Source organism: Varanus komodoensis, unplaced genomic scaffold, assembly GCF_004798865.1.
Source record: "Varanus komodoensis strain SLA01 unplaced genomic scaffold, ASM479886v1 scaffold18_3, whole genome shotgun sequence".
NCBI classification, from domain to species: domain Eukaryota; kingdom Metazoa; phylum Chordata; class Lepidosauria; order Squamata; family Varanidae; genus Varanus; species Varanus komodoensis.
Window position 1 is genome coordinate 1,888,111 of NW_025335549.1, and position 12,887 is coordinate 1,900,997.

At 46.3% G+C, this 12,887-nt stretch overlaps 1 protein-coding gene across 1 annotated transcript in view; it reads left to right on the top strand.

Annotated features, from left to right (window-relative positions):
- The window catches only part of AFF2 (AF4/FMR2 family member 2), a 334,781-nt gene that overhangs the window by 287,526 nt on the left and 34,368 nt on the right, over positions 1-12,887 (top strand). Inside the window, exons 10-11 of the mRNA XM_044427153.1 lie at positions 9,727-9,841; positions 11,152-12,165. Of these exons, the coding sequence (XP_044283088.1) occupies positions 9,727-9,841; positions 11,152-12,165 (1,129 nt within the window). The remainder of the gene's footprint in view (positions 1-9,726; positions 9,842-11,151; positions 12,166-12,887) is intronic.

A 12,887-nucleotide genomic window follows, 5' to 3' on the forward strand; every position in this document is an offset into this window, starting at 1 on the left:
AACAGGCTGGTAGAATTTTGTCAAGAGAATACGATGGTCATAGCAAACACTCTTTTCCAACAACCCAAGAGATGGCTCTACACATAGACATCATCAGGCAGTCAACACAGAAATCAGATTGACTATGTACTTTGCAGCCAAAGATGGAGAAGCTCTATGCAGTCAGTAAAAACTAGACCAGGAGCTGACTGTGGCTCAGATCATGAGCTTCTTGTTGCAAAATTTAGGCTTAAATTGAAGAAAGTAGGGAAAAGACATGACCTAAACCATATCCCTGATGAATATACAGTAGAGGTGACAAATAGATTTAAGGAATTAGATCTGATAGACAGAGTACCTGAAGAACTATGGACGGAGGTACGCAACATTGTACAAGAGGCAGCAACTAAAACAGTCCCAAAGAAAAAGAAATGCAAGAAAGCAAAATGGCTGTCTGAGGAAGCTTTACAAATAGCTGAGGAAAGAAGGGAAGCAAAAGGCAAGGGAGAAAGAGAAAGATACACCCAACTGAATGCAGTATTCCAGAGAATAGCTAGAAGAGATAAGAATGCCTTCTTAAATGAACAGTGCAAAGAAATAGAAGAAAACAATAGAATAGGGAGGACCAGAGATCTCTTCAAGAAAATTGGAGATACGAAGGGAATGTTTCATGTAAAGATGGGCACGATAAAGGACCAAAATGGCAAGGACCTAACAGAGGCAGAAGAGATTAAGAAGAGGTGGCAAGATTACACAGAAGAACTATAGAAGAAAGAGCTTAACATCCCTGATAACCACGATGGGGTGGTCACTGACCTCGAGTCAGACATCCTGGACTGTGAAGTCAGATGGGTCTTAGGAAGTCTGAGCAACAACAAAGCTAGTGGAGGTGACAGTATTCCAGCTGAGCTATTCAAAATCTTAAAAGACGATGCAGTAAAAGTGCTACACTCAATATGCCAGCAAATCTGGAAAACTCAGCAGTGGCCACAGGATTGGAAAAGGTCAGTTTACATTCCCATCCCAAAGAAGGGCAATGCCAAAGAATGTTCAAACACTCATTTCACATGCTAGCAAAGTGATGCTCAAAATCCTACAAGCTAGGCTCCAGCAGTATTTATTCATTTATTATTTATTAAAACATTTCTATGCCGCCCCTTGCCAAAGTCTCGGGGCAGCTCACAACACAAAATAAAATACAAAAAAATACAAAAATAGCAATATAAAATTAACAATATAAAATAAATAACAATATAAAAAGTTGCCCTGGCCAGATAAATAAGCAAATATTGTTAACAATTAAAATGACGCTTAAATAAAAAGGTCTTCACCTGGCGCCGAAAAACAAATAACGACGGTGCCAGGTGGACCTCTCTGGGGAGCGCATTCCATAGATTGGGCGCCACCGCAGAGAAAGCCCTCCTCCGGGTACCTACCCTCCTAATTTCTTTCACGGAGGGTTCCCGGAGAAGGGCCTCTCCTGCAGATCTCAAGGGGCGGCCAGGCATATATGGATGTAAGCGCTCCTTCAGGTAACCAGGACCCAAGCCGTTTAGGGCTTTATAGGTCATCACCAACACCTTGAATTGGGTCCGGACTTCAATGGGAAGCCAGTGAAGCTGACGGAGGACTGGAGTCATATGAACATAACGCCCCGCCCCCGTCAGCAGCCTGGCAGCTCTATTTTGAACCAATTGAAGTATCCGGACCGTCTTCAAGTGTAGCCCCACGTAAAGCGCGTTACAGAAGTCAAGGCAGGAAGTCACCAGCGCGCGTGTCACCATCGCCAGGCAGTTGTACTCCAGGTAGGGGTGCTGATTAATCAGCCGAAGCTGAAGGAAATCACTCCTCGCCACCGCTGTCACCTAAGCTTCCAATGAAAGCTCCTGGTCGAGGAGCACTCCCAAGCTGCGGACCTTGTCCCTAAGAGGGAGTGCAACCCCATTCGGGACTAGGTCAAATCCACCCTCTCCGAAGCCCGATCCGCCAACCAACAGGACCTCCGTCTTGACTGGATTGAGCTTCAGTATGTGGACCGAGAACTACCAGAAGTACAGGCAGGATTTCGAAGAGGGAGAGGAACTAGAGATCAAATTGCCAACATACACTGGATCATGGAGAAAGCTAGGGAGTTCCAGAAAAACATCTACTTCTGCTTCATTGACTATGCTAAAGCCTTTGATTGTGTGGATCACAACAAATTGTGGCAAGTTCTTAAAGAGATGGGAGTACCAGACCATCTTTTTTGTCTCTTGAGAAACCTACATGCGGGTCAAGGAACAACAGTGAGAACTGGACATGGAACCACAGATTGGTTCAAAATTGAGAAAGGAGTTCAGCAAGGCTGTATACTGTCACCCTGCCTATTTAACTTATATGCAGAGCACATCATGAGAAAGGCAGGCCTAGATGAATCACCAGTTGGAATTAAAATTGCTGGGAGAAATATCAACAACCTCAGATATGCAGATGATACCACTCTCATGACAGAAAGTGATGAGGAACTAAAGAGCCTCTTGATGCAGGTGAAGGAGGAGAGTGCAAAGGTTGGCTTGAAACTCAACATTAAGAAAACTAAGATCATGGCATCCGGGCCTCTCACTTCCTGGCAAATAGATGGAGAAGAAATGGAGGTAGTGACAGATTTTATTTTCCTGGGCTCCAAGATCACTGCAGATGGGGACTGCAGCCAAGAAATTAAAAGACGCTTGTTCCTGGGGAGGAAAGCTATGGCAAATCTAGACAGCATACTAAAAAGCAGAGACATCACCCTGCCAACAAAAGTGCGTATAGTCAAGGCTATGGTTTTCCCAGTTGCAATGTATGGCTGTGAAAGCTGGACCATAAGGAAGGTTGAGCGCTGAAGAATTAAGGCCTTTGAATTGTGGTGCTGGAGGAGACTCCTGCGAGTCCCCTGGACCGCAAGGCAATCAAACCGGTCAGTCCTAGAGGAGATCAACCCTGACTGCTCTTTAGAAGGCCAGATGCTGAAGATGAGACTCAAATACTTTGGCCACCTAATGAGAAGGAAGGACTCCCTGGAGAAGAGCCTGATGCTGGGAACAATAGATGGCAAAAGAAGAAGGGGGCGGCAGAGGATGAGGTGGCTGGATGGAGTCACTGAAGCAGTTGGTGTGAGCTTGAGTGCACTCCGCGGGATGGTGGAGGACAGGAAGGCCTGGAGGAATGTTGTCCATGGGGTCAGGATGAGTCGGACATGACTTTGCAACTAACAACAACAACGTTTCCATGATCCCCACCAGGTCATACCCCGCTATTCCCAGGAGAGCTTCAAGTTCTTCCTGCTTGTTTTCCTTGCTCCTAGCATCAGTGTACATGCATCTCAGCTCTTTTCTGTGAACCCCTTACCTGGCTCCCCCAGCCTCCTCCTTCCTCCCATCCTCCATGGCGCAGCAGGGACTATGCCAGCCCCTGCCCCCAAACCCTGATCTTGCTCCTTCACCTGACTGATTTGGACTGGTTTCTGGGGATCCTGGTCCCCTCCCCCGGGTCAGTTTGCTTGCTCGAGCATTCCCAAAGGTCCTTTTCCCCATCCCAGTGAGGGGCACCCCTTCCCTCACCTGAAGTCCCTCAGCACGGAACCAGTTGTCATGGTAAGGGAATCAAAAGTGTTCTTTCTGACACCATGTCCTCAATCAGTCATTTGTCTCCATAACCCTCCTTCCCCTGGTTGGCCCATGTTCATGGACTGGCAAGAACCTGAAAGAGACCGCCTGAAGGTCCAGTCCCTTGCCCAAAGCCTCAAGGTCCTGAGTGATCCCACCCTGCCTGGCTGTGTCATTCATCCCCATGTGGATCACCAGAAATGACTGATGACTTCCTGGGGAAGAAGACACGCCAGTCTGCCCATCACGCTCCACATGTGTGTGCCCAGCAGACAGCAGACTTCCCTCTCCTCAAGATCTGGCCAGCACACTGCCTCCTTGTTACCCCCTAGTAAGACGTCACCAACAACGATAACCCGCCTTCTTCTTCACCCAGTGGAGAAAGAAGACTGTGCCTTGGCAGTCACCTCCCTAAGAGCAGCCACCTGGCTGTATCTGACCCCAGTCTGGCTTCCCTGGGGGGCCTGTGGCCTCAGCCTGCTCAAGCAAGGAAAATTCCTCAACCTCAGACCATCACCGGGCCATGGAGGGTGTGGTGCCAGTGGTGGAGGCCTCCACCTCCTACAGGTGGCATTCCTTCATGTCTCCCAAGCTGGTTCTCCACTGGCCCCTTGTGAGCAGTGGATTTACCTCTCCACGGGAGAATTTGTCGAAAAATCAACGTCAGCCAGCATGACTACAAGCAGCACTAGTTTATTGAATACATTTTGCAAAATGGGTGTCCCAAGGAAGTAGGCACCCCAAGCATAGCCCTCCGTTTCTTTTTATCCCCTATCTCCATCTGCAAGAAGCCTCCCCTTTGCCCCATTTTGCTGGGTACTGGAGCATTCACAGCCTTTCCACCCACCAACTTCATGCAATTCCCATCCCTTCCCATTACATACATTGCATGTGCATTATAATTAGCCCATTGTCTATTCAGGTGTGTGAGTTAATATTCATCAACTTCTTATCCCTGCATGTTTATAACTACAAGTTCACTAGTTCACTCCTCTCTGACTTCACCTTGCCCTACGACCACCTATCTCATAAAACGACTAGGAGGATGAGATAGGAAGTAGCAAACTTTCTTTCAAGCCAATTAGCTTTTTCTCCCCTCCACATTCCGTCAGATAGGCTTCATGGCTTAACTAATGGCTCCTTTGTTTCTCATTCACTGTGTTACTTTTTCTTTTTAAGTTAAGTTGCCCCTTTTGTGTGAATACAGGAACCAAAACTTATTCTTAATTTATCTCAATTTCCTTCTTTTACTGAGTGAGTAACAATTCAACATTGTTTTCCACACCCTCCATCCCCTTGCTGTCTGTTTCCAGTTGTCCTGGAGGACTTCCTGGAAAATATCCAGGAATTGATCCCCCGCTTATCATCTAGACCCTTCTCCTTCTCCTCGAGGAGGGACGCCAGTTGCACTCAGCACAAGTGTATCCTGGCTCCTCCTGGGGGAGGTAGGCAAGCGTGGCTCAGGTGCCACTCCTGCTGCGGCCCTCTCCTGGTGTGGCATAGGCCACCCCTCGGTGGTCTGCCAACCGCTGTGCGGGGCCTCAAGTAGGCCTCACGGGCAGCTGCACCTACCCTGCCCCTTCTGCTTCGCCAGGGGCTGCACTGTGCCTCCATTGCAGCTCCCAGTCCTGCTGTTCCTCCCCAGGTCCCTTGCTGCTCTTCCGCACTTCCTCTGGCTTCCTCAGCTCCTCCTTGCTCTGTTCTGCTGGGATCCAAAACCAATGAATACAAAAGCCATGATGTTGTATGTCGTCTTATTTTTAAATTGCTTCCATTTTTTAAAATTGTGTGAACAGCCATAAAGGGGCTCTGTAGCCGTGACACTCAATAATTCACTAAAATAACTCTGCCCCTTGAGCTATGCGCAAACCAGTCTTTGTAGGGAAGAAAGAACTGGATTCCCACCTCCCCATATTTCGCTTTTAATCTTCTTAGGAAAGTAATTGCAAGTATATGGCAGAGATGTAGAAATTTTGCTACATCCATTCCATCTGTATTTTGCAAATTGTCAGGTGTTGTTTAAGAATGCACAAGAATTCTGTTCCCCTTTGCAAACGTGTCCCACGCCAACCCCAAAATTGAATTCAAGCAAGAACACAAGACTCAGGAAATGTTTGCGATTTTGCAACGTTGCTTTTGCATTTGATGGTGTGCACTTGCACAAATTCACAGTTGCTCAACTCTCCCACCACCAGCAACACCCCCTCCCCCAAAACAAAGCCGGTCTGAAGTTCTGCAAAATCTGCATAACTTGTAAAAAGTCAGTCCTCTTCCAAATCCACAGGTCAGAAATCCAGATTCATTTGGATCCTTTGTGGATGTCCCTGAATATTCAGATTCCATTGTGGACATCCTCTGACATCCCTGGAATATGGCCAAAAATTAGTCCCAAAGGATCCACCATTATCATCATTGAAGGAGAAGGAAAAGGAGGCAGTCTGAATCATCAGTGAATCATCTCTTTCACACTTTCTTGCTTCCCTTTCTTGCTTCCACCTCATTTTGTATATTTTCTCTTTTTCTGGAATCAGTCGCACACATTCTACATGCGCAGGGCCCTGTGCCTTTCCTTTTACTCAGCCCTAAGGAAGGCTATTTCTCATTGTCACTGATTACACAGCAGGGCTTCTTGTATACGGCAACTGCGAGACAAAAAAGGGAATGCTTCTGCATTGAAAGGATATCTTTTGGGGGCAGTGGGCCCTTCAGCACAAAATTGCAAGATGTAGCAAAAGTCATGATTTTGTTATCCAGCTTGAAAGGCAAATATGACCTCATCATGTTTCTCATGGACAAAAAAGCATTGCTTTGAGCAAGCCAGCAATCATTCAGAAAGAGCTTCTTCATTACATTGTAGGGCATATTTCAGCTTTTCACGGGTAGTCTTTGCATTGCTATTTGCCAGGGAAGAAATTAAGGCCATGCTAGATCTATTTTTATCCTTGCAGTCTTGTCTTTATCAAACAATTAAAGACTCGATTCTCACTATACTTGTGTTTGCTGCCTTCACACTCACCAAGGAATGGTCAAGGCCAGTGCTATAGCAGACTTGCAAGAGAAAAGCACCAGGACTTTTTGGTTAGCAGAGATGATTGTGTATCTGCCATCTACTTCTCTTGGGATTGCTGCTCCCTTTGAAATGAGCTCTAATCCTGGGAGAAATTGATTTTCTCCCTGCAGCAAAATAGAGTGGCGCACTGTCCCTGTAATAATGCAAAGTATTTTGGGTGGCTTGGTCCTGCATGGGCAAAAAAAACTCCATTAGCTTTATAATGGAGGTCAATGTTTCTAAAATATGTGTGTATTTATTCTATACTGCCCCATAACTAAAGCTTTATTTTTGGACTCTGTCAATGCAGCTGTGGGGATCTTCCCAAAGACTTACTTTACCTAGGTTAGTGCCCTGTGGCTCTAATTCTTGCTCTTGTTATATACCACAAAAGCACCAGACCTCAGGATCCCCACAAATGACAAATGATGCCATTTTTCTGATACTTTGTGGTGTCATAGAATCATAGAATAGTAGGGTTGGAAGGGGCCATGAAGGCCATCAGGTCCAACGCTCTGCTATTGCAGGACACCACATTACACCATCCCACTCAGGTGGCTGTCCAGTTTCTTTCTGAATGTCTCCAGTGTGGGAGAGCCCACCACCTCTCCAGGCAGCTGGTTCCACTGTTGTATCGCTCTGAATGTGAGGAAGCTTTTCCTAATGTCCAGCCTGAATCTGGGTTGCCACAACTTGAATTGATTATTCTGTGTAAATTAATTGATTATTTTAATTGATTATTCACAAATTCAAAATCAATTAAAATCAGCTATCAAACAGTCTCCTTCCCTTCCTCTCTCTCTCTCTCTCGATCAGGTGAATGAATACAGAAGGTAATGACAAAACTCCAAGCACCTTTCTTTGCATACCTTTATCGGGATAAAGTCTGAGTGCACTGAGCAGGGGTTGGACCCGATGGCCTCTGGGCCTCTTCCAATTCTACTATTCTAGTCTTCTATGAGTACAGAGCAAACAGAATTGCATGCCCCACACAAGGATAATGTTAATCATTACAGAAGCAAGGGGTACAACCCTGTAAACATATTCCTTCTCTTCTAATGATGAACATTTTGCTAGTACTCAAAGCAAGTTTTCCTTTATTTATTCAGTTATGCACTTGGACTCCATTGTCTTCCTATCCTAGGTAATAATGTTCTGACAGGGTCAGGTAGAACAATTAGAATATTGTAGACAATATTCTAATTGTTCCCCTCTATCTTTTCCCATTCCTGCACAGTAAAAGCTAGAGCGAACGAAACTGTGCGGCACCACTTCCAAAAGATACACAAGTTCCAGTTTGGCAAGCCTCCAAAGGAAAAGAATGTCCCATTCTGTACTTCCTTGAAATTCACAAGGGAAGTGAATTCACAAGGGGAATTCACAAGGGAAGTTCCCTCAGGTGAATGAGGGAAAAAACAGACATTAGAGAGCTCCATTGGGAGTATGTTGTCTTAGCAGAGAGCCGAAGCCTTATGAAGCCAACAGGACCTGTACTGTGGTTAGCTTTACTTCTCTCAGAGGAGATGAATGGACCTTTCAAGGGGTCTCACCTACTTTTGTAGGCTGAAATGCCTGTCCACCTCAGGAAATGGCAGAAATGGGAAGGCATCCACTGAGCCAGAGGGCTGGGAGGACCCTGAATCTTCCTCTGAACTTTCTGAGCACCCTGTGGGGACAGAGGGCCAGGGATCATTGCAGAGAATGCCCCCTGACTTGGTGCATAGAGGGTTTGCTTAACAGCTGTCAGGAGCAACTTGCTTGGAATTCAACAGGAAACCACTGCAGAACGCTTTCTCTCTTTCACTAGAAATGGAAGCTTTTAGACGTTGTTCTCCATTTGTAACTTATAGTAGAGTGGTGGTGGAATAAGAGCTATGTTTTGATACTGTAGCAATTCTTTTTTTAATTGTTTGTGGATTTATATTGCTGTTGAATTGGAAAAAGCATGAATGAAAAGCTGGCCTCAAGTACAGAGTACCCAGGGCATCCCTAGAGAATCATAATATGTCTTTAGCTCTGTGTATACAGGCCTGAAGGTTGTGGGTGGGTGCATGTGAGTGGGAGTGGGGGAGAGGAAGAGACAGAGAGAAGGGGAAATAACTCATAGTATTCACTTAAATTAATTTTTAAAGTGTTTACATCCAAATATTAGAGCTGCCTAATGTGCTGTATTTGAATATAAATTAAATGTATATTGGCCAAAAATAAAATAAAAGCAGGCAAAGCAACGCAAAAATGCTCCATATTTCAGTTAGTTAATTATCTGCGCAATGCTTATTTGTTTTTACAAGCTACATTCTAGCAGGTCTGGATGTGTGACAATAAGTGCCATTGTATTGGGCTGCTTGATCCCTAAGTCTCGTGGCCTTTGCTTGAAAGGCCACAAGACTTTGAGATCAAGCAGCCCAGTACTGAGACCACTTTGAAAATCAGTGTGAGTCTTCATCCTGCACGAGTTGAAAGTGCTCTCCTTTTACTTGAATGGGACTTCTCAGGAGAAATCGTCACTGACTGCAGTCTCATGTGCCAATGCTAGAGATGTGTGAGGAATCCCCTTTGGGTGGAAAACTCGCTGGGTATCCTGGTTTTCAGCTTCCAGGGGTGCGGTCCTCTTTGCAGTGGCCCAGAGTCTGCATTCCAGGTGAAAGAATCTTACATTCTTTCTGTCCCATTTATGAAGAAGTTTGCAAATTTTCAAGATTCCTTTTTAAGTAGCTGAACAGAATTCTCATCCATCCTTACCCAATTGTAACTCCCTGCTCATTCTGGTTGCCCTTTTCTGCCCTCCATCCAGCCCCTCAGGGATAACCAGACACTGCCCTGGAACTCTTCCTGTTGAGGCCTTCTTGTAAAGATAGGTCAGCTGGGAGACCCAGCAAATGGGAAATCCATGTTCAAGGTCATAAGCCTAATTTTTATCAAACCATTTAGAGGTGTGGAAAGACCAATGGATCTGTGGAAAGAAACACCCAGCTATGCCCCTCTTTGTGTTTTCATCTGCCCTGCACACACTCCTTTCTGCAGTGGTTTTGCATTGCCTGCAGCTTATAACTCAATCTTCATGCCTTCTAGTGGGGGCTCTGGGAGTTCCAGTGAATCTGAGAGCAGTTCCGAGTCTGATTCAGACAGCGAGACCAGCTCCAGTGACAGTGAATGCAACGAAGAGTCACGCAGCGGAACACCAGAGGTAAAAGCGAAGGTCTCTCAACCTCCCTTTCCAGAATTCATTGGTCTGCTTCAAAATGGCCTCTGAAAATGAATCATTTCATCTGGTTGTAACTGCAAAACCTCTGTACCTGGGAGGCAATACTTCATGTAGGTTGGCCCATCAACCAGGACAGCGGAAGTGACCCACTGTTGGGTTGTGCAGGCCAGTTGCTAGGAGAGCTAAGACCAACTCCACCCCAAGAATTAGTTTATTTTAGCCATGTGTCTTAGGAAAACAGATAATTTCTGCACTGTGTTCTGTCTACATACATATCCAAAAGAACAGGGTTCCATTTATCAGTTAAAGTCTTCCTTTACTCAGACAACTCTGCCCATATATCTTTTCTTTCCCTTCAAGAGAAAGAAAAATAAAAGGTGCCTTAATCCACCTAAGTGTTATTGACATATGTTCACTATTACAAAAATTAATATCTCATGGTAAAGCTTACGACTGCAAAGGTGCATTCCAGGAGAATCTTTTCTGCGGTGAGATGATTTCACTGTCTGCTTGTCAAAGAGTTCTACCTCTAGTACTCCCTCTCTCTGGTTCTCTCATAAATAGACTTAGAATGCATACAAAAGATATTGTCCCAAACATTCATTCCATAATACCTAAGATACTGGATGGTGGAGGACAGGAGAGCCTGGAGGAATGCTCTCCATGGGGTCATGATGGGTCGGGCATGACTTTGTGACTAAACCAAACCTAAGATAATTATCTCAAAATGTCTGCATTAACAGAGCATTTTTAGAAGAGATCCAAAGCTCCACAAACTGCTCGTTAATTTCCAACCATTATCGAGCAAGGCAAGAGGCCACTTCAGACCATTGACTTGGGTTGCTTCAGTCCATTGTGTGGAGCAGAATGAGGGTGCATCTGTGCTCCGTACCCACCCAGTGCATCATTCCTGCTAAGGCCACACGTGAAGGCGGCCCGAGCAAAGCCGATGTCCACAAGTGTGGTTCTCTCGTGGAGCCATGGCTTGGAGGGATGCAGCACCGGTTTCTGGGTTATTAATAGCAGGAACGCTGCCATCATCTCCCACCATACTCAGAATCCCCTGCTGTCTCAGGGCTTAGTTGCAATGGTGCCAGTAGATGGGAGGAAATGAACTATCCCAACAAAATTTTGTTTCCTGCTGTGACACAAAGCTCCTTTCATTACGCCGGTGCTTTATTCCTATTACGCACGTTGTCATTTCATATAGGTTTTGTTAATAGCTGTTGGCTTGCAAGTGAGTGACATCTGAACTTTTTAAAACTGCTTCTCCATCATTTATCTTTCTACAGCCTGAACCCCCCTCAGCCAATAAATGGCAGTTGGATAAATGGTTAAATAAAGTCAATCCTCACAACAAGACGATTATAATCAACCAGCATGAGAATCACAGTGACAGTGGCACGCAGCCCCAGAACAACTCCCAGATTGAAGGACAAAACAAAGGGAAGCTTAATAGCGGCTTGCCTCCAACCGATTCCAAAGACCGGGCACTCCGTAGCCCCATCCGAGAGAAAGCCAAACCTCGCCTTGCCCAGAAAGCTCCAGCAGAAGCAAAAAGTTCTAAGCAGAAATCACCAGCTCACAACGAATCCAACCCCCAAAGGACTACTGGGAAAAAGCAACCCAAAAAGGTTGAAAGGACTTCCAGTGCAGAAGACTACAATTGGCCCAAACCAAATATTACCAGCAGCACACCCAAAGAGAAGGAAACGCAAGACATCCAAGAGCAGCCCAAAGTTCGCACAAAGGTAACTGCTGGGAAGACAGCTCCACGGAAAGAGCCAAGAATGACCACGGGCCCTGCTCTTGAGAAGAAAAAGTACCGAGGACCGGGCAAAACTGTCCCGAAGTCTCGGGAATTTGTGGAAACAGATTCATCCACATCGGATTCAAACACTGACCAGGAAGAGAGCCGGCAGGCCAAGACATTGCAAGGTTGCCCCGGCCCTGAGAATGGCATGAAAACCAAGGAGTCCAGTAGCAACCTCCTCAGCGTCAGCAGCTTGACCAGCAATGCCTCCATGGACCAAAACAGCAACGACTTGGAGGAGCCGCTCTTCTCGCCAATCCCAATTGTACAGAATGAACCCCTTTCCCCGCTGAAAGAGTTTGAGGAGCTCAAATACCTTTGGGTGAAAATAGACCTGACCCTGCTTTCACGGGTCCCCAGGCAAGACACCTTTGAAAACATGCCTGGCAAAGTGGAACCCCGAGAGGCCAGCACCAAGCACAGACGGCAGTCCCGAGAGTCCCCAACCCCAGCTGCAGAAAAAGCCTCCACTAAATCCAAACGGAAGCACAAGGTAAAATCTGCCCCCTTCTTGTCTGTTTTCCATTGATTTCCCACTTTTCTTCATTCCCCAAGACTTCATGGGATGACATTTCTATCGTAGACAATGGGGCTGGAGCAAATATGGGGTCCCCAGTCCCCGCCCCTTGTAGCGCTGAGGAGGAAACCTCCTTGCTTAGTCTCATACCCACCTACACCAGTGCCTCTGCTTTTGTGGCTGAGGATCTGAGGGCAGGGCGGTGACCTTCAGCAGCATGACGGAGCCATCAGAAAGCTCTGTGACTGGCCGAAGAACCGTGCACTGGGGGAAACAAGGTGTGACCCCTGAAAATTTCATGGGCAATGTGGGTAATGGAAAGGGACAATGTGTATCTTCCGAGGCCAAGCCGCATCTGCTTTGAGCCATAAAGCAGCAGAAGAGATCCCTTGGGGCATGCTGAGCTTGTAGGGGTGGGACTTGGATTCTTCACCTTGTGGGCCATGCCTGCCCTGCCTGGGGTCCCAGTTTGGTTCCCCGGGTTTGCCAGGTGGCCCTGCCTCCTTCCCCGGCCTGCCCTCTTTTCATGTGGTGGTCCCCCTGCCTTTGCATCGTTCCTTCACCCAAACTCAGAAAGATTGAAATGCCTGCCAGCCGAAATAGCTGTAAGCCAGCATTTTTGGCATTTCGTTCCACATGTTTTGCTTCCAGTCCTACCTACGAAGAAAATGTAACACCCGGGAGATTATTCTGAACTG